The 22,734-nt window shown below is 36.1% G+C and overlaps 1 protein-coding gene across 2 annotated transcripts in view; it reads right to left on the bottom strand.

The window, feature by feature from the left end:
• Positions 1-22,734, bottom strand: part of LOC100544717 (STE20/SPS1-related proline-alanine-rich protein kinase) — a 37,699-nt gene continuing 14,965 nt past the window's right edge. Inside the window, exons 3-7 of one of the 2 annotated variants that reach the window (XM_019617161.2) lie at positions 17,567-17,689; positions 17,422-17,454; positions 15,998-16,065; positions 2,343-2,395; positions 1-499 (exon numbers count right to left, since the gene is read on the bottom strand). In XM_019617161.2, coding sequence (XP_019472706.1) covers positions 321-499; positions 2,343-2,395; positions 15,998-16,065; positions 17,422-17,454; positions 17,567-17,614 — 381 coding nt within the window. In that variant the 5' untranslated portion in view covers positions 17,615-17,689 and the 3' untranslated portion in view covers positions 1-320. Of the gene's footprint in view, positions 500-2,342; positions 2,396-11,108; positions 11,656-15,997; positions 16,066-17,421; positions 17,455-17,566; positions 17,690-22,734 lie in introns of those variants that run through there. The other variant, XM_019617162.2, reaches the window with a different exon arrangement.

Below are 22,734 nucleotides of genomic sequence, written 5' to 3'. Positions count from 1 at the left end.
AACATTTCCAATTATCTTTGAACACAATTTCCCCCAGATTCTGAATTCTGGTATGCTTTTACTTCTACGAACTCTACATAATACTTACTAATTTCAGGGTTGCCAAAGTATATTTTGAATAATCCCACTCCAAAATCATTTTATTGTTAAACAAAAAAATTAAGTTAGTGTAGAAATGATCAATCATTGAATTCTAAATGGTCCTACAGGAGATTTATTATCCCTTTTAAATCAGTGAAGAGATCCAACTTCCAAAACACAATTCTTCGACTGGTATCAAACTGCTTTGTTGAACAAACTATGCATTCATGGAAGCAAAATTAGGACAAAGAAAATTTCGTAACAATCAACAACAGAGAATACATTTTTTCACATTCATTTAACACAAGCTTGTCACAAGAGCATAATTGCAAAGAAAAATGTAATTTACCTATAACTACATCGTGGCCATCAACCAGGCCTGCAGAGAACAGCTCCTGAGAAACACCATCTGCTGTATCTGTCCAAAAGGTGAAGTAAGTATGAGAATACAGAAAAACAACAAAAAGTATCAATCACCCAAAGTTTCAAAACACCCATAAGTTACAAGCTTGAATTCAATTTTATTGTTCATTAGGAGGGAGAAAATGATGTGATGATTTTATTCATTACAAATACCATACAGACCTTTCCAGAGCACTGGCATTTCTTCTCTATTATTTAAATAGGTACTCTTATGTGGTTTACAATTTCAGTATTTTCACAACCAAGAAAATAAATTGTTTGGGGGCATTTTCACTTGGGCTTCCATCTTCTCTACTGTATATCTAGATAGAGAAGCGTAATATCAGGTTTTCTTGTTTGTTATCAGCGGGGCAAGGGAGTTACACAGTCATTATTTTCTTTGAGCTCTGAGCTCAGAACAGGCTTTATGTATGGTGACCCAGAAGATTCAGAGCTTTGGATGGATGTTGACTGCTGTAACTGAGTAGCTTAATTCCCAAGTCTCTATGCCTACTAATGGTTACTGGATAATTATTGCATAAAGATTTTGGAAGGCTTAGAGTAAGTGGGGAAACAGTGGGAATAAGCCTATGTTCCACCAAGGTATCAACTGCACATGACATTAATGCACGTATCAACATGAAATCAACATGGAGTCCATGTTTTGAGGCAGAACACTTAGAAAATCTCCTCAGGTAAAACACAGACGAAAAAACAGCATCACTGAATGAGTTAGAATTTCTGTAGAGATTTGAGGGTGAGAATACTGGCTATCTCAGTAACTATTAGGAATAGTCATCATGTACTCTATGATATATCCTCCATTTTCCAACCAAGTACAAATTTTTGCATAGCTTATGTAACTGCTTAGCAAGTATTTAAGTAATTCTTTCAACAGTGACTAAATCAGGGTGCTCTGTGCCCAACTGAGTAAAGAAATCTTTCTCATTATTATTCATTACCAAAATTCATGAGAAATGCAAGTAGACAACAGAGTACACCCACAAAACTACTGTATAAGATAGATAATATGATATACAGGAAAAAAAAAGATACCTGTTCCAATTTGGACTTTTTTTTTTAAAGTGGAAGCTCTGTGTAAAGACTATTCTAAGTAGCATATATTGACTTCTGAAAAAAAAATATATATATATGTTCACAGCTTAAAGGGTTGCTATGTAACAAGGATGATACCTTCTTTCTCAACATATCATCCCTTGTGTATTTTATTGCAGTAATACCTGGTATCCTTCAAATAAAAATAAATTTTATGACTTAAAACTCTTAGCACTGGAAAGCCAGAGTTCTACAAGCTTCTACAACTGGAATCCTAAGTTTCAATGCCAGAATTTATTTCTGCTGATGAGATGAAAGCTACAGATGCAATTAAACTGCCAACTGAAGACATCTGAAAAATGGTGTATACCTCATACTTTTTTAACAGAAATTTTTATTACGTAGGGCAAAGAAACTCAAATATTATCACTATCACCATATATATTTTTCATACCTACCATATGCCATTTCTTGTTATGTTATCAAAATGTAAAAAAAAAAAAGTAAATCCCAAAGCCATAAATATCATGATACAAGCTCTTACATACCACATAGATCACTTGAGTAAGACATGAAATTGATAAAGTATACTGCAGAGAAAATCAAACGTACACAGTACATTATGCAACCTAGCCACCAGAATTTACACACATCTCATGTTCTTGTTCAAGTTAAGTCCAATATGAAGCTCTGCATACTAGAGAACATTTCAGAGAGATAGCTTATATTAACCAGAAGTACAAATCAATTTCTGAAAAACCCTTTTGAACAATTAACAAATAATTCAATTGAAAGAGCCTTACCTCTGCCTGGAGTAAACTCAAAACGTATATCATTAAGTTCTTTTCTGGAGTTTCTGAAAAACATTCAGTGCATACATTAAAATTTAATGAAGAAAAGCTTATTCAAACTAACAATTATCAGCTTTATAAGTGAATTGCTTTTAAATATGTGAGGAGTACATAGTTTTATGTTCTAATATTACCTCAACTTGTGGGCACATCTAAGAAACTTAGAAAAAAAGGCTAAAAGCCACATTAATTATTTTTTAAAATATAATTAGAAAATAGATTTTTTACAAAGAATCATGATTAGTAAAAACAGTTGCAAATAGTTGCTTGAGCCTAGCAAGGACATCATTTAGCTTTGCAGCTGGATATAAATTTTGGCTACAACAGTCACTGTGTCCAAGGGCCAGGCCCTTGCCTGCTGTTCCCACCCCAGATCAGGGAGGTCAGCAATAGCTGCTGAGAATCTCATCTTTGATATTGTTTGAAGGAGATGCCCAATAACTTTTACAACTTTTACACCTACGCTACTTAGAATTGCTACATTTCTGCTATTTTTCACCTAATGACTCATATTCATGATCATCTCTCCTGTTTAATAGTGAAACTATATGAAATTAGCATAGGACATAGCATAAAAAAAATAACAGACTAGTTTTAGTGACAACTACTCAGGCCCTCTACCTAGACAATACAAATAACATTGATAACCATGTTTTTGCAACAAGGACTTTCCTCAACTTGAAAAATACTGTTTTCCCAACATATCCTGACAGAAGGCTTTACCACATTTTCATGGCAGTGTTTTGGTGAAAATCAGCAAAAAGATCTTAGGCTGAAAAATGTCTGGAGAACCTAAAGGATGAAATAGAACCTCTAATAAATATTTTTCTTTCCATCTTCAAGAGACATTCTGCTATACTGGCTCTAACAGTTCAGAACAGTCTGAATGGCACATATCACCCTTCTCCAAGAGTAACAAAATATTCGCTTGTTTTTAAAACCCTCTACTGGAGATCAAATACACAGAGAGAATCTCACTTAAGAGACTGAAAAGCAGTTTTTGATGCATAGCGTCTAGAAAGCTGTTCTGAAATGAATAACTTCACATACTGACCACCATTGTCTCAACAGGGATGTTCTTCATACATATAAAATAAGCAGCATAGCATGAAAACCAAAGGTTTTCTGCCTTCATGTTTGCTCTTGAGAGTGCTTTAAACAGTTAAGTGTTTAACTCAACTCAACAAATTCCTTTATAATCTCATATTGTGTCCAAACCACCATCTCTTGCACATTTTCCATTTAATAATTTCTACCATCTACAAAACATTAGCCTCTTCACTAAACAGACATCCATCTTGTTTTTGGAAATGGCAATCTGACTGAGCATAGGGATGAACTTAATTGCTGTAGCATGCTTTTTCCAATGAATTGCTAAATCCACTTGAAAAGCTAATAGCAACAGAATGCATTTTGCAGTCCATTATTCTTCTCCCCAGCAAGGAGAAGAACTGTAAGCAACCTCAGATTTCAGCATACCAAGCCATGAAGTCTTGCTGTGGGAAAACTAAATCCAATAGGCAGGCATACCCAGCTGTGCCTCAAGAGCTATTATCACTTGCTAAATACTTACAAAAATATTAGAGGCAAAAAGCAGCAACATGCAGGAAAACAAAAACCAGTGATTGGCAACATAGACAAAAGCAATATAGCAAAGCCTGAAAAATAAGTATGCCACATGCAGCGTTTAAAATGAAGAGTACTCATTTACTGAACATACTGAATGCTTCAAAGCTGAAGGAGTTTCAGGTACCCAAAATTCTACCCTAAAAAGCTATGGGAGTTTAAGTGTGGATAATGCAAAGCTGTGGATAATGCAGCTAGATCGGTACAGATTTACTAGGCTCATTTACTTCTGTTGTAAAAATCTGCTGCCGTTATATGGAATGATGCACTTAATCTATTTTTATTCAACAAAGAATTAGTAGGAATCTCAATTCTCCAGCCCCCACCCTTCCAAAAGCCCTGGATGGCTTTCTGTCTAGAAGCAAACACACACAACCCATCTCTGAGCTCCCTTTTGACACGTCACTCCCCTCTGCTGAAATTTATCACAACTAACGAGCTTATTAAACCGCTTTCCAAAAAGGGGAAGTCTTACAGTAATTCAGACTTCTCTAAAATAAAATAAAGTAAAAAAGCTGTTTAGACTGAATGTGGGACTCGGCTCAGACTAACATACACTCTCCCTGCATATACTTTTGAAGAAACAAATCAAAGGAATAACAACTTTTTTCACACTTCTGCAGAAAGAAATAAGGAAGTTTTGCTTATTAGCAGCTACACTGGATTGCTCCAGCCTGCGTATCTTTTTTCACAGCTGAGAAGGACTTCTGTAGATTTAGCACTCTTCCAGACAACTACTTAGAAACTAGTTCATTAGGCTCTCAGATTGCCTTTCCCCAAATCTCCCATAAAACATTCACCACATAAAAAGGCACCAAGTCATTATGAACTCTCACAAAAATTACCCATTTTCTAACAGACCAACATAGCTATGTGAGACCAGCTGCTCCCAATACAGACTGTTTCCTAAAGAAAGATGAAAATGAGGTAGTGAGTTTTATTTTGTTTTTAAATTGCAAAATGTCCCAAATAGAAGTTATGAGTCAAATTTGTTTATTAAAGTGAAGGTGAAAATTCAAGACAACTCAAGCCAACTTTGCTGTCTCTACTTTTATACTCAACTATTTTAAATTTAGTTGCTGCTTTCTGTTTAATTGCATACTATAATTCAGGAAATAAAATAAAGGAAGTTTATCAAGATAAATTGCTAAAAGCTTTTTTGCTTATGGTTCCATTATCTTCCAGACATTTATTGATTTCCATAAATTATTGATTCCATTATGTATTTATCTACCAAAAGGAAGATGCACTTATTTCTCCCCTAAAAGCTGTTCGGCCTCTTCTCCAGTTTTCAGACTCTTCTCTGGTTCTAGTTCGTCACTGTATTTCCAAATTAGTCTTCTAGTTCCCTTGCTACTCTTTGGTGACAACTATTTGGGCTTGCTGATTTATTTGCATGCAGTTTCCAAGTACAATTTCATTTGTTCATTAGGGTTCTTTTTTTTCCCCACTTATATCCATTGCAGCCTTATCATGCAGCAGCACACAGAGGCTTTATTACTACTAAGCAGAAATAGGATTCGAAGAAAGGCACGTATATCTTCATGATCAATAATTTTATTTTCCTCACCATTTCTTAATGGTCCCTAGTTTCTCTAATGCATTTATGAAAAACAGCTATTTCTAAAATTGCAAATTCACACCTTTTTGCCACCCCTTGTAATACCTCTTATTTGCTTCTTGCTTTGTGCCATTATAGACTCATATCCTTGATTATCAAGGATACAGACACCTCATCTCTTTTAAAGAGTAGTAAGTTTTAAATATTTTTGTGCATTTTAGTACACTGCATTTTATTTTTTTCCCATATGTTGTTTTTAACTATGTAGTCACTTCCAACAGGACTAATTCAAGACATCTGCTTTAAATAAGAACAACATCCAAATCAGCCTACGTTAAGACATTTTGTTGGCCACCTTCCTTGCTACATCATTTAGAATTTAAAATTTCGCACCTTAAAAAAAGCGTATTTCTGATGGGAAAAAAAACACAGTGAAGTTTTGGGTCACTTGATGTGCACATAAAAATTGCTAGAGTTGTTTTCTGATTTTCTAGGAAGTAGTGCTTCATCAAAGAACCAGAAAAAAAAAACGTGAGCCAACTTCATTGCATAGTCCCATCCTGGCTGTTAGAACAGCCTGTTTAAAAAGAAATTATTTGCATAACAATGCTTATGTTCACCAAGATCAAGATTAGAGAATAAACAGCTGCCTAGATTGACGTGGTTGTACTGGACAAGTCCTAAGAAAAGATTTCAGGCATCCACATTTCAAGACACAGACTTAGAAATAACTACTTGATTTTCTAATTCCTGCTATATTAAACGTTCTGCACACTTGATAGATGTACATGAAATATTGCCTAATGTGTGAGGTTAAGAAATCAGTTTGGGTAACAATAACACTGTAAATAGGAGATGTTAAACGTTGGTATGTCTTCTGCCCTTCAAAATCATGTAAGTGAGATTCAAGAAAACTGTACATAGTGGAACTAAAATTTAAGTTCTAACTCCTAGGATAGCTTGATTATGTATCAAGCAGTTTTTCATTCTTTTTTTTTCTACTTTATTTTCTCACAAGTTTACCCATTGCTTCTTTTGCAGTTATATTAAAGGTCACCTTCTATTTTCAGGAAGTTTCAGCATCTTCTCTGTAAACCTCAGGGAGAGTGTATTCCTAGGTGATATGCATGCAACAGCAGCTGAAGTATCAGCATGTATATTGTCTTCCTTCCTGAAACAATTTTTAAAAACTTAAAATACGGTAATCCAAAAGAACGGCGTGTGCATGTGTGTCTAACAGCATACATTTAGTCTCTGCATCTCTTGCTGAAAAAAAAAATCATATTTATACAAAGTTTAGGTCTTGCAGGTGCTTTTCTCCTCCAAAATCATTTGAGCTGCATTAAAACTACCACGGAAGCAAACTAAGTTATGCTGGCAGTAAAAAAGCAATTCAGCATAGCTTAGGAAATAAGGGCAAGCAGTATGGCATTTGCACTGCCTCATTGCAGTTGCCACTGTACTTACAACAGCAGAAGCATTTAAATGACGACCTGCTCATTTAGACTGAAGGAAAAAAAAACAGAAATTCGTGTAATAATGGAGCTGTCTAATCAAAGTGAGAGCTAGGCTGTACATTCTGGAGATGTACCCATTTGATCTCCATTACATGTCTCTGGGGCAAGATCTTTGCGTGTACAATGCAAGAAATGCAATTAAAGGAAAAGCCCAAAAGACAACAATTAATAAGCTTTTTTTAAAAGAAGAATTTTGTTTCCATGTTTTCCTTTGTTATTCAAATGGAGGGAGGAAGGAGGGTGTATTGTTTGGCCCTACCAATTGGTATTCAAATTTAAAAGGTCATCTTCCTTTTCATCACAATTTGTCATCCATTTCTCACTTTCACGTGCTTAATGTACCTGGAATCCAGCAGAACAGTAACCAAAGAGCTAATAAAAGTAAATCTGTTTGTTAAGCTAATTTTGCAAATTAGAATCTCCTCTTGGATCATACAAATACAACAGAAGAGAGTATTTACTGTAAAGAAGCATTAGCCTCCTGAGGATTCACCGCATGATTCCATAAATCCCTTTCTGTTTAACACTGCCATGCTCAGCTACCATTTATTAATCAATAACCAGGCTCCTCCACTACACACCACCACACTCTCAGGAACAGATTATGTCTATTCAGAATTGTGAAGAGAGATAGTTCTTTTCAGCTTATTTCTAATGATTCAGTTAAGTTCTAGATTAAATGGAAGGATCGTTTTTGTTAACTTTCAGTAGCAGCAGAACAAATGACTAAAGTCTGCCAGCTTCCAGATTGCCACCAACCAGAATAGGACTAAAATCTCCCCATTTCAGGTCGATATCTTACTAATGCCTACCCTCTGAAGTCCACTTAAACTTTACCACATACTTCAGTGGCTTTCTGAAGAAACTGTTACGACTTTACAACTTATCCCTGTCCATATACTCTATCAAAAGAAAGAAATACAGTTAGCAGAAGTTAATAAAAACATTGCCACTACCATTTAATGATGTTTACATGCTCTTACATAAAGAGCAAATCTGAGAAATGAAGCAATATATTTTAAGCTATTCTATTTCAAGAGGCAGCAGTAATAGGGATGATAAAACACAGCCAAACCATGATTTCAAGGCTGAAAAGCAGCCAATGCCATAATCAAGTACTGTCATTTGATTATTATGTTTTTGGAATGAGACAACAGCTATTAAAAATTCTGCTTGCCACCAACCATACAGGAAAGGGGTGTGTTCATCACCATTGGAAGTCACCAAGTTACTTGCATGGGTTGCAACATGATCAGTTCAGAACACAGCCCACAGCTCCAGGGTAGTCAACTACTCCAAATGACGAAACCTTTACTATGATTTTAATCAGAGCTGAGCAGTCTCAAGTTACATAAGCCTTAAGACTTCTGCAATAGAAAAAGAAAACTCTAGTAGACATCAAAATAAAACAGCAGTTCTGTAAAACTGTTTGTAATTTCAGAAGCTGCATATGAACATGGGTCCTTCCTCTGTCTGCAATATACACCCCAAAATCTTCTTTCCTCGACACAGAAATGCTAAAGGGATTTATCTATATACCTAAACATGCTTTTAAATTGGACTTTCCTCTTTCTGCAGTTGCTGATGCCAAAACCTAAATCAAAGCAAAGTTATAATCCCTTCAATTTCAATTTCTTGTTATATTCTATGATTTATTCCAAGCTAAGTCAAACAGTAAACTCTGGATGAGGTGTTTTTTTAATTTGTTTTTAAATCTCATTTCTCAGTTTTACATTTCTCTACTTAGGTCCTTGCACATTTAACTTTTGCTTAGTGAAACGAGCATTACCAATCAAGGCTGGATGTGGCTCTGGGCAGCCTGCTTAGCAGTTGGCAACCCTGCCCAAGGCCGGGGGATGAAACTAGATGATCCTTGAGGTCCTTTTCAACTCAGGCCACACTATGATTTTATGTTTCTATGCCCTATTTGTGATGAAACAAAGTGTTCACTTACATCATCTTTTTGAACACTCACACTTCCTATCTGCTCTCATATGAGCAGATGGAAATGGCTAGAGTTATCAGTTTTATTACTGCAGAGAGGGCAACATTTGTTAAGTTTTTCCCTAAAATAAATCATTCATTAAAATAAAAAGAATTTTGTCAGTTTTTTAAGCAGTGGTAAGTTTTAATTTGTGAAAAGCATAAATATTTTTTAACTGGTTGAAATGCACTGAAGAGCAATTTCCCAAAAAGTTGAAAACAACAATTGTTGTATAGTGGCACTTTTTCCCTATATTACTTGAGGTTTTTAGTTCATGGCCGGATGCATTGCATTCAAACAAGCAGTATGAAAACTCATTCACTGAACCTTGAGAAGTTTCTTGGACACAGAAAATCAAAAAGAAACTTTGCAATACAATAAGACAACAAAATGAAATAAAAAGTTCTATTGTTTTTTAAATTAGCCTCAGTAACTTCATCACATGCAATTAATTGCCCACAAAATATACAACGGCAACTATGCAGATTAAACACTTAAATTCCTTGCCATTTAAATATTTAGACATCCAAATCTTGATAACCTACGTTTGATAAGAAAAACTAAAACAACATTCCTTGGTTCAATAACAAACAATTGTAAATACAACCTTTTTTTTAAGAACATTTTCTATTAAGTGATTGTATATAAGCAAAGTTTTAGATGTGGTTGTTAATTGAAACATTTTTCAGTGTTCAATTTTCAATAAAAATATATCAAGGCATAAAAGCATCCTTAAATTGTGAATAAGAAATGCACCATTTACCATTTTTAATGAGCAAGCTCTGAAGGATATAGAGGTAAACATGGAAAACAGAATTAGAATCTATAGTTTAATCAAAGGTTCCTGCTTACTGATTTCAGTCATGATTTACTCAAGATTAAACGGGCTATTTAAATCAAGTCCTCCATACTGTGAAAATAAAATTCACTTCAGTAACCATATTCCCACAGCAGCCTGAGGGAGGGCAAATGCTGTGGAGGTGATGACAAAACATCATATAGGAGAGCGTTCAATAGCGTTATTAGAGGTACAGTTATTTCAAGAATTCTACAAATAGTTTTGTTACTGGATCCATTTCCAGCCTATAGAGTAGCACTGTTGCTTTCCAGTTGTAAATCCACCACGCACCTGGGAGTTATTCTGTGAATTTTGTCATTAAATATAGTAGAGAACAGAAACCATTCTCAAAAATAATGAAGAATGCCTAACCTTTGGTGTAGGATATATATTAGTCCCCCTTCTTGCAAACCAGGGGAGTCACCAGAAAAGCCAGAAATGGCACCATCAAATGAAAAAGAATTGAAAATTTTTGATTATGCAGAGTCAATTATCAAGAACAGATTCAAGGTTTTGCTTATTTACATACTTTGTTTCTAAAAATTAAGCCTCAAACTTAAATACTAAGCACAGCTCTAGTAGGTATCTGCAGGCAAGTGTCCTATTTTTGACAGCAGCCAGAGTCGGTCCCTAAGAAACACTATAAAAGTGGGACATGGCAATGTTTCCTGCAACTGCTGTCCCAGCCACAAAGCATTTGTCATTCAGCAACTACCTCAGATTCATGTCATTTCTAAGCATTTCATAGGTCTCATGAATTTCTCTTCTACATCTCGTGGCAAGGAGTTCCAAAGTTTAACTACATTGTGACTTTTTTTCCCCCCCCTTTCAGAAGCCATTTTTCTCACATTCCTCCAGATTCTGCATTGAGAAAGCAAATAACCAATCCTATCTCTCAGGCTTTATATCATTCTGTTCCACACATCATAGATAATTCCCTTCAGTTTTTACAGAATTCTTCCTCTTCATGTCTTTGATTATCCTCACTGCTTCTCTCTTTAACTTCTGAGATTAGGCCTGACGGGCAAGAATTGATAAAAAACACACATACTACAAAAGTTACAAGAAAGCAAAGATTTATACAGTGTAATAAATCAGCTTCGTTAATCAAATAAATATTTTTGTTAAAAATACACTTATCTGTAAACAACACAAACTATCAGAATGACAGTATGCGTAATTCTGCCTTAGCATTTTCTCCACACGCTATTTTAAGTAAGATATGAGATAGTATAACTCAACTATCCCATTTGCCAGTGCTTCAAGTAAAAGAATTTCTATTTGCCCCTTTTGTTCTTCCTCTCACTTAATTCATCTGGTGTGCAGGAACTGTATTAAATTAGGTCCTTGGACGTTCTAAATTACAGTCAGTAAATTATCTTCCTGTCAAAGGAGCTAATTTAACCATCTTAGATTGCTTCAGATAATTCGCAATTCTTAACTATTAACCATTAACAAGTCTCCTAATTTAATGTGAAATGTCTCTGTTATTAATCTAAATAGTCAAATCCTCAGATAGTGACCTTCCCAAACCAGGTGGTTAGACTGGAAATTTTAAGGGTGGTGATATCTCCTTTCTACCATCACTCCCAGTCACAGCAGAGGATTCCCTTCAGCCTCCTTACAGAGCTCCTGCCAGGATCCTCTGATGAGAGGCATGACATGGAACACATGCAGCCTCACAAGAGAGAACCTGGACTGCAGATTTAATTCCTCCCCAACACCAAACGTCTGTTCCTCTGTGAAGCAAAAGATAAAGAAGCACCAACATATCAACATAACTATAGCTTAGACAGGTCAGGTCACAGTTATACACATGGCAACAGATCAGACAAACTGAGAGCCAGTTTCTTCAATTCATTACAAAATTCAAGCACAGTCCCTTAAATAAATGAAGGTGGAGTCCTTTCACAAACTTTGCTCTGAACTACTTAAAACGCTGCTGCTAATTTAACTTCTGGGAAAAGTACTTCAAGACATAGTACTGGAAAAGATAAAAAATAAATTGGAAAAAAATGCCATCTCCAACTGAAAATGCAAGTGAAGCAGGTATGAGTTGGTCACGATGTGCTTGAAATTCAATTATGTAACATGAACTCTGACAAGGGAGAATATTTCTCTAAGTTAGCCTCACTGAAACAAATACCTTCCCAATTGAAAAGGCATTAAATGTAAGTTAAGGGTAAAAAAAAAATCAGATATTCAAGTTGAAAATTACCCAGACTAACAGAATTAAATGCCACCACTCCTACAAACAGCACTATGGAATTCTTTAAAAATTATCTCAGGATTCAGATTGTGCTTCTTACCTACAACACAACATTTACACTAAAGAGATGCTGGTGGTACTAATTTGGCATTCCCTATTCAGTTACTTTTTCAGTCCAACTCTGCTGCTTTGGAAAAAATGTCGGAACTTGATCATCCAGCAAAAGAATTACTGAAGTGCACTGACTCTTCTGCCAGATTTCCTCCTTTGGGATGGTCATTTTCAATTTCTGTATATGTTATTAACCTTTATTAGAACATCATTTTGCATTTTTCCCCATAATATTATCATCATCATCTAATGTTTGATTTTTTAGGCCTTATGTCTCCTCATCTTTCCAAACAGAAAAAGAGGAGCGGTTCCTTCTCCCACAAGGCCCTAAATGGTCACATTGTATTCCATTACAAACTCTCTCCAACTAAGTTAGCACCCTCGCCAAAAGGAGTCAGCAACACTTGTAGTGTCATCGGTTTACTTTCCACCATTCCTTTCTCACCCAAGAACCCTGGGAAAAATCCCGTCCCTCACATCCTAGCCCAGCCAGCCCTCTTCAAAAAGGAGAAGTTCATTCACATTCAAGATGCTCACTTTCTGCTGATGTCACCTTACCCTGGCTTTAGTGAAACAAAATGAAAGCAGTGTTGAGATGAAACCTTCTTGAACCTTCTCTCGCCATTTAGTCCTTCTCCATCGCCCTTCCTCCTCACATCTCCACCATCAGTCAAGTCATTTGTCTTGTATTTTGCCGGTATTTACATTTTTACCCATATCAGTACTTATTTTTTTTTAAACTGCAGTTCAAAGTATACTAAACCAGTGTTCTGAACTCATCAAGCTGCAGCAGTTCATATAAGCTTATTGCCTCAAGCAAATTATTTTAAAAGAAAAAGCTGCCAACATTTTGGATGATATACTGAGCTTTCAGTCTTCAGATTTGGCATCTAATATTCACAATGTTTATCTGAATATCAAGCCATACTTAAAAAGCTATATAATAGTAGTTGATGAAGCATCACAGGAAATTGTTTCTATCTGCATACAGTAGCTAACTTGTTTCATAACGTGTTTCATAACGTGTTTCACAACTTACAGTTCATTTTAACAAATCCCATAAAAGTCCTCTGATGTGCTCAAGCCTCTACCAGCTATATGACTTAATGATCAATTCACCAAAATACATCAACAAAACAGTTTAAAGTCTGCACTGGAAATGGATAAATGCAGAAATCCGTATGAGCATATTAGCTATTTACTGCATTACAATTCTGAGAGAATGCTGCATGACAAAAAGCAAGCCAGCAACCTGAATTTTATCAACTACCAAATGCCAAAACTAGCAGTATTTACTTTCAGATGCTCAAAAAAAGGTTGCTCAGAAACTATAACAAGGAATGCCACGTAGGGGCCACAGTATCTTTTCCCATATACAACTACTGTAAATGTAAGTTCATTCATCCTGCAATAGTTGTAGGATGAGGATAGCTGGAATGCAGAAAGAAACTATTCCAGGACTGACTGACCATGACTGAGGGCCTCTAGGTTGTATCTTACATTACAGAGAGTTTATTTTCCAGGGATTTTCTGTTTATATTTTAATGAAGGAATGCCTCCTGTTACCCTTGCAATAACAAAAAAAAACAAACTAACAACAGTTCAATTAGTGGAAAACTTCACAGTTATAGTTTAAGCAGTAACAATGCTAAACCCTGCTGTATTCTGAAAACGCTGTTCCTGTAGCTTGTCACTTACATTAACTGGAGTGATACAAGTTTGTCAATATGGGATGCCAGCCTCAAACTCCCCTTTGGCCTTTAATTAGCAGAATGGTAAGATTCAAATACTGGGACTCTTTAGGGCTAGGGAGGAAGAATCCTAATCCTCTGCCCACCACTCTGTTACCACAATCACTGTTTTTCTAGAACCTTTTCCATAGATAATTTCCTAAGTTAGCCCACCTCCTAAGTTAGCCTGCTGCTGACATACCTACCCCCAAACAATCTCAGTTCTCTACTTAGGTGCAACACATACTGCCAGGCCCACTGTTAATGTGCCTACTTTAAGGGCAAATAAGGCAGAACTTTTAACTGGGTATAGTGCCACCCTCCCCCCACACATTATACACCAGCTCTGATCCTTTTCATATGTTCAGGTTTCTATCAGAAGGAAATCCAGATAAAATCTGCAAAGATGTATGATTCAGCCCACCTCCTACCACTGAGGCAGGACACAGCCAGAGCTCTCACAGGGCCGGGAATGTGCACTGCAAAGTATATGCTCCAGAATATAGGTCAGCTTAAATTAGCAAAAATTCATTCTGCAAAACTATACATCAGATTTTTCTTTTTTCCAAGAAACAGCCAAGAGTGCTCCCAGACCCCAGAAGGTATCTCCTGTTTGTGATTATTTTGTATAAGGGAAAATTTTCAGTTCCTAGCACACAAAATGTTTGGAAAGTCCAGTTTCTGTAGCTTGAGAGCTACAGAAGGGAGAAAAAAAAAAAGCATAATCCCTTACATTTGACTGTGCTAAAATGTTTGGCTTTTAGATATGCCAACACTGCAGGTAACAGAGTAGAAGTTTATCACACTACAAGTTTCAGCATAATTTAAAAATACCCAAGCATCTCACTAGTACTTCCACATGTAGTAGTGTAAATTGGTCTGTTTTGTAAATAGTTTCACCTACTGTATTCAGCAGAAAGATGAAAAAGAATATTGATAGCATAAACTGAGCTGTTATGTAAACGGGACAAGTAAACCAATTCCAAATAATCTTGAAGTCTTTTCTCTCCCTACAATAAAATTTATTACTACTCCCTACAGTAAACAACCTTTGGCAGCCAATTTTTTTGCAGCTGTCGCTAGAAAAGTAGTAAAAAAAAGGGGGAGATAATAGATTATGGAACTCGGCAGTGATTCTGTACAGATATTTCTTGTGATTACCAACAGTATTTAAGGTTACTGTTTTAAAGCCACTTGCTGTGCATTAATCTGCTATTTTCTGCTAACATACTGGTCCGAGTTCTGTAAATATTTCTCTACTTGTCTTTTTATCCTTTTGTTAGCATTAAAATAACATTTACTTTTACTCACACAAGCGATTAGGATGTCTGTGAGAGACTGTAGTTTCTTGTCAACACAAAGAGGATGAAAATGAGTTTTAAAGCAAGTGGCAATAAGTTTTTTAACCAAATTACCCATTTAAGGAACATAGCTATAAATGTAGAAAAAGCCATCAAGTTTTTCAAGACAAATATACTTCTTATACAAGAATTAAACTGCATAATTAAGCATTACCAGTTCTTAGCTTTAAATGGATTTTGATGAAAGGTGCCTTATTTTGACAATGTATAAATTTAAGTCAGACAACATATTTGTATCCATTTTCTAAAATATCCATCATTTCTCTAGAGTGGCTGATCAAACTTGCCAGTGAAAAACATTCTGAGTAGGCAACTTGTAATACAGCTATGGTTTATTTCTGTCAGAGACTGACTGCTGAAGTGTGAAAGAAACTCATTAAAAATCTCTCACTGTGATCCTGCATTGCAAAAGGAAAATAGAAAGAAAATACTTAATGAAGGGTACATTTAGCCTGAAGCCACATTCATATTCTGCTTTTCATTTTACTCTATTTCAATAAGCAATTAAAAGACAGCAATTAGTCACAGAAACACTATTCATATTGGCCATACCGGGAGATTAAAGAGGTTAACACTTATTTTATGTTAATATTATGAAAGTAATGAAGGAAATCAAGAATAATAAAGTCACCTTACAAGAAATGTTAAAATAAATAGAAGCATCTCTTACCTTAATCTCAAGACAAGATTCACTGCACATGGTACTTCACTATATTCATCACTAATAGCAGACTGAGACTATTAAAGAAAAAAAAACAAAAGCATTATCATGGGTGCCAAAGAAAAAAAATCCTGAAATACTTGCCATACTTAAGTCCAACAAGAGAATATTTCACATATCCCCTAACTCTCAAAAACCTTTTAAACACTTTCAATAACAGTCTAAAATATAGCTGATAGTAGTAAAATTCCTGAATTTAAATTACAGAGATATAAATGACAAGGCCTATATTAAAGAACTGAGCGGAGGAACTTTTAATCCACCTTGTATCAAAACTCCAGTAACCTTTTAAATAACATGCACACAGTGAGAGTAACAAGCTACTATACCTATTATTTCTGTATAACTATTTTGGATCTTAATAAAGTCTTACATCTACCCATCTGCTAAGAACTAGCAGTGTAACAAAACAGGTTTCACAGCTTGGGGAATGTCTTCCACTGAGAAATCATACACATCTTTCACACTATCACTCCTACCTCACACTGTATTACCCTGTCCAGTACATATTGACTTGTAATTGCAGAGAAAATTCCAGTGTGGAATTTATGAAAAAACAGAAGCACGAGGAACAGAGCATGGGCCCCAAGACATCTCAGCCCTGACTGGCAACTTCTACAGGTACTGAAGCACATAAGGTACTTCACAGGCACTGAAGTACATAAACAAGCCCTGATAAAGACCAGGATTCATCATAGGAGGTAACAGAACCTAGCAGGAAACCATTACTCTTTGTGCAGATTTCTGTGACACCAATGAAAATCAGAGCCTCTAAAAATCCACAGGTGAAGTGGCAAGCATGGAACAGGCATTTTTAGATAGAAGATCACTTTTGCTGAAAGCCAATCAACTTAAACCATTATTTACAGCATTGATGCTTCCTATGCTCTCAGCATGCAATTTTATTACTCTGAATTAATCCACTATGCCATCATACTGAGCTATTTTACTTCATATGGCATTAAGAATTTTAATTACAAGCTAGACACTGTGATATGTATACTGACAATGAAATATTATTTGGAGATCTTTCAGCTACTCCAGAAGAGCCATTATCATTCTGACAAAAGGCAGCAATTAGTGTGATCCAGTTGGGAAGATTCATTAAAGATGGCCAAATTACTTATCTTAACCAGTTCTTTGGGCAGGAAAATAACATCACTTTGAATTTCCTATATATTTTATTCAATGTGTACTCAAATTAATTTCTACAGGCCCAGCTGCATGGAGCTCTGTCCTCATAAGTACTTGACATACAAGGCTGCAGAATCAAACCAACACTCTCCCTTCAATTCACATTTTTAATGAGAAAACTTGAAAGAGAAATCCCTTCACTCACTTAGAAGAAAAAAACCTGAAAGATACATTTTTACCTCTGTGTTTTCCTCTTCTTTAACTCTTCGTGACTAGAAAACAAATGCAGTGAAATGTGAGTTTTATGCATTAAAGATTCAGAAACACTAACAATTAAGAGAGAACATCTCGCAAACTAATTGTCTTGACACAAATAAAAGTTACCTTCTCCTGAGAAACAGCAGCTTTGCCTTCTTCACTCTTTTCATCCATTTCATCATCACTCCATTCCCAGTCTCCATCTTCTGTTTTATGGAGGTGACCACTGGAACCTGGCACTCGTCTAACCTACCAAAATATTAAGTGTTCTCCATTAAATAGACATTTTAATTTATTTAATTTATTCCCTGGCACACTGGAATAATTTCTAACATCAAGGGTCAGTCATTGTTGAACTAGTGGGAAGAACTAACCCATGCAGAATTCACATAGGAAAAAAAGAGGTGGAGGAAGGATACATTTTACAGCTGCTTCAGAACAAGCTCAAGTAGATGACAACTGCTTAGTATAAACTAAATCATTTCAAGGAAGCAGAGGATACACAAACAAGGTTGTTCTTGGAATACAGGTCTTGACAACTTTACTTGTTCTGCTAAAAAGCTTTGAAATGTGTAAAAGGCATTGAGGATAGTTTATAAGTAAAATTCTTCCTTTAAATAAAAAGTAGGCACATGCAGAGTGAAAAGGTAGGCAGACGTACCACACTAAACTAACTGGGAAAACATCTGTAGATTAGTCAGTAGATCAGAAGTCTCATAAGCAACTAAGATTGAGAATCAAATTCTGTAGCCATCTTGTTTTTTTCTGAGCCTGACAACACTCTTGTTTTCCCAGGATCCTGTTCAGCCTGAGCACAATAGAGGAACATCCAGCAATTCTCACCACACACCGTCATGAAGTAGTGAGACTCATAAGATTGCTGAAAATACAACACAATAATCTGAAGTCCCAATAGTGCTTCTCTAATTATTTTACATCACCGAACCAAGATACTAAATACAGTTCATACTGCTCCACTTCAAACACTCATACAGGTAAGCTTCCTTGCACTATTAATTTGAAAGGTTTAAAGCATATTCTTTTCAAGTTAAAAAAAAAATTTACTCAGTACATTGGCATGAGAAAGAGGAATACTAGGTGTTCACAGCTGACAGAAGGAAGAACTAACATGGCAGAAATAAAAAAGCAGTTGCAGTCCACAAAGAATTACTGGAAAAGACACCTAATAAACTAACTTTAAAATGAAGTTGCGATATGAACTAAATGGGATTAGCTCAAAACTCTACATATCCTGTATGTTATTGTGGATCCTGTCAAAAACAGCCTGGTTCAAATTGATTCAAATTTGGTTTCAGAGATCCCTGTCCATTCTGATGTCGTGCTCAGCATACTTCAGCACAAGGATTTAACTTGTTCTGATGAGGTTTCCAACACTCTGATAGTTGGTAGTGCAGCTCTCTCTCAAAACAGTAACAAATACGTTTTTTAAAAAAGAAAAGTCTGATTTCTGACTAAAATATTACTGAATTTTTTTTCCCAACTTAAAACTCACATAGAAAATAAACTGATACTAACCTTACTCTAAATGCCTCTAGTTGCTACAGACCATAATGTGTGGAGACACACAGCGTGTGAAAGATTGCAGCTTCTAAATTCTATCAGATAGAACTCCAGCAAAATACAGGCAGCATGAAAACAGTATAGGGCACTAGAATTTTGACCCTTTAGACAAATGTGTGACACAGGTATTAATGTAATCCTTCTCAATCTTCTTTTGATAGAACAGAGAGAAATAGATGGCTATTTCTCTACTGGATTTGGAGCAATGTAAAGTAGAAATAGTTGGCATTACGATACAAAAGCAGGAGTCTAAATGCAGGGGTCCTCTTTCAAAACGTTGTACGTAGACAAGCAGGTATATTTGTGTCTCCAAGTACACTCTTTAACCCTCTTACTTCACATCATATATAAGCCTCAACTAGAGGGCTAGGTGCTTCACTAGGGTGAAGCTTCCAGTGTCTCAGCATCTTTCCATAGTCACCTTCCTTTCCCTCCTTACAATACTTTTCTCCCCTATATGAAAAGTACCCTACTCAGTTTCTCTGTATTTTGCACTCCTTTGTAACCAAGATGAAAAAAAAAATAGGATTAGAGGAATATCCTACTCAGTCACTTAAGGACAGATTCTGTACTGCCTTCCCTGTTTCTCAAACCAGGCTTCTAATACACCGCTCCTAGCTCCAGCAGCATGGTAAATGGGCTCTTATTGTCTGCATCATCAGGAATTATCACAGATACAAGGGAAGACAGGCAATTCACATGGTGCTTGCAATTATTGATTGCCCTACGTGTCAGCAGTCCTGACATGGGCTTCTGTTTAACAGCACGCACATAACAGCACAACATCCCAACAACTACATGCAAACTTATGGAAAGATATAAGCCACAGGCAAAAACAAGCTTTTTCAGATAGAATAGAATAATTTACAGACATTCACAGACTACTTGCACTAACCAAAATCTCTTCTGCATCCATTTTCAGTTGTTCTGGAAACTTGCTCTAAGTAGAATGATGTTAATGTAGCTTAATGATGCTGGCAGAGAGTCACAGGAAAAAGCTTACTGATGAAGATGGATTGCATTTCAAGCTTTTAAATAGATTGCCTTTTAATAAGCAATAAACAAATGGCTCAAAGAAAAGAAAGTTACTTCAAAATAAAATACTGTGTTAGAATAAATGATTTTCTGCCTTCAGACACCTTTCAAGAAAAACAAGTCTAGACTTGTCCTCCATCCATCAGTCTCTTTCCCACCAGGACACACATTCAAAGAAAATCGTACTTTCTGCTATAGCAAAATATTCGATCTATTCAGATCTCAAATCAATTCCCTCTTTCCCCTATCATAAACCTATATCACTAATATCACATATCTAATTGAATGATTCTAAATTTATGTTGTAATACATACTTATCAGATTTTTAATACCAGTATTACCTCTGTCTCTTTGCAGATTTTCAATGCGTTTTACAGAGCACATTTGTTAAAGTGTACAAACTATTTTAGGAGAATCCTATCATTTTACCATCCTCAACTTGCATTTTAAAAACAGTAAAGGAATAAAACACACTGCAAAAAGTAAAGGAAAAAAACGTACAGTATGCAAAGCTTTTTAGGCTTTGAATATGAAGCAGCCAGAGAAACATCTTACAGGATGAAAAATAAGGCAGTTGAGATAGTCTAGTAGTTTGTCACATTGCATCAATGGACAGTCCTGGGACATCCACCAGGGCTGCACAATCCTACAACTCCTGGCACCTATGTGGCTGCACATTGAGCAGACTCAAGTTATCACTCCTGAAGAAACACTGACTTTTTTTTTCTTTTCTGAACAAATTTTTCTGCAAGATTCGCAAATTGAAATAGCCCTACTTGATGTCAAACTCTAAAGGCTGTTTAAGCAGTGAGACAGTGAAAAGAAACTGGAATCGCCTCAAGATTCTCAAAATTGTCTACTTTAATCCCTTACAGTAAAGGGCATACCAGTGTGACATACCAGAACATCTCATGCTTTCATTTATGTTCTCAGAGCAGAAGACCCAATCAAAGAATTAGTATGGAGCACAGTTAGCTTGCAACAATTCAGCTCCTAAATTTAGCTGGCACAGGTATTATAGCTGGCACAAGATGAGAAACTGAAATGCCATTTTCAGTAGTTGACCCTATTTGAATGAACTTCAGACAACAGTTCAATATCATCTGCGCTAAGAAAGCACTGTAAATTCCCCAAAGTAATAAGGACATACCTATCTATGCAGATTGCTCTAAAACTAACACTTCCTATTTATTCCCATGGTACCTACAAGAGAATAAGCACAGTTGAATTCCCCTGCATGGAAAAAATTGCACCTATTGACATTCCCTGATGCTTGCTGAACACTTATGGAGGCCAAACAGTATAAGTATCTGTAGTAGTTTCCATGGAAATAAATAGGTGGCATTTCTTTCAGAGCAACCTATGTATTTTTTCTAGATGACATTCACACAAAGTTTTGTTATCGTAGAATTATTAAGATTGGAAAAGCCCTCCAAGTCCATCTAATCCAACCACCCACCTACCACCAATATCGCCTACTAAACTGTGTCCCTAAGTACTACATCTACTCTCTCCTGAAACACCTCCAGGGACAACGACTCCACCACTTCCCTGGGCAGCCTGCTTGAATACGTCACCACTCTTTTTGAGAGGAAATTCTTCCAAAACATCCAACCTGAACCTCCCTGGCACACTTGGGGCCACTTCCTCTTGTACTGTCACGAGTCATCCAGGAGAAGACCATTTACATTCAGTCTACAAAAACAGGTGTGTAGTAGACAGAAACATTTTGATGAAGAATAGTTAGACATATACGTACTAACTGTAGCCTGTATAACATTCACACTGCAGGGATCTGTGCCACAGGTCTGCATCTGTATCAAAAACATTATAGTACGGCCCATCAGGGGAGAGGAGGAAAAGGTCATCCATTTTCTCTTATCAAACTGCAATCCTCTGTGGTAAAGCTTAAGATTCTTCCCCTAAGTAGTGAGCAGCATAAGCTTCTTTGAAATTCTGCAGCTTGTAAAAGTTCATTTAAAAACACCGCAGTGGGCCAAAACAGGAGTGATTACAAGAGTTTGTGGGGACCTGATGGGCAACAGAACACTTGACTGTTATCTGAAGTATATAAAATATATAGCTATAGAAAGCTGTGTTCATCCATGTACAACATATTCATCTGTTCTCTCACAATAATCTTTCTGGGTCACTGCAAGAATATATGGAAAAAAATGGTTGTAACAGCTGCAGATCTAAGGAGATCACACATATAGGCAGCAATAATACCATCGAGATATTTTCAAATATCAAGGATATCCCTACTCAAACTGTGAATGCTTCACAGGCCATCTAAAATTCTACTTAAAGAATCTCTTGTATTTCTGATAGAGTTTGACTCCCAGCTTCTTCTCTACAGAAGAATTTTTTCTGAAATGCATGTTGAAGGTACTCTTAAATTAGCATTAGATACTCTTCTCAAAATAAACTGCTACAGGTAAACCAATGTGAGTGAACAACGTCAAGTGTATGCAAGATGAAGCATTTATCCCATCTTCTGGTATATCCTGGGAGGTAAAAAATAGCCTGAAGACAGGACAAAAGAAATTCAGTCTTCAAGATTAGTATAATTTGAAAACATAACTTGAGTACTGCCTCAAAGTATACCACACAATAATCAACAAAGAAACCCATATTGTGTGCCCTATTTATCAACACTTTCAATGAGATTCAATGA

This window comes from Meleagris gallopavo, chromosome 7 (assembly GCF_000146605.3).
Source record: "Meleagris gallopavo isolate NT-WF06-2002-E0010 breed Aviagen turkey brand Nicholas breeding stock chromosome 7, Turkey_5.1, whole genome shotgun sequence".
NCBI classification, from domain to species: Eukaryota; Metazoa; Chordata; class Aves; order Galliformes; family Phasianidae; genus Meleagris; species Meleagris gallopavo.
Note: the sequence above shows the minus strand (reverse complement) of the source record. Positions and strands in the feature narration are given on the sequence as shown.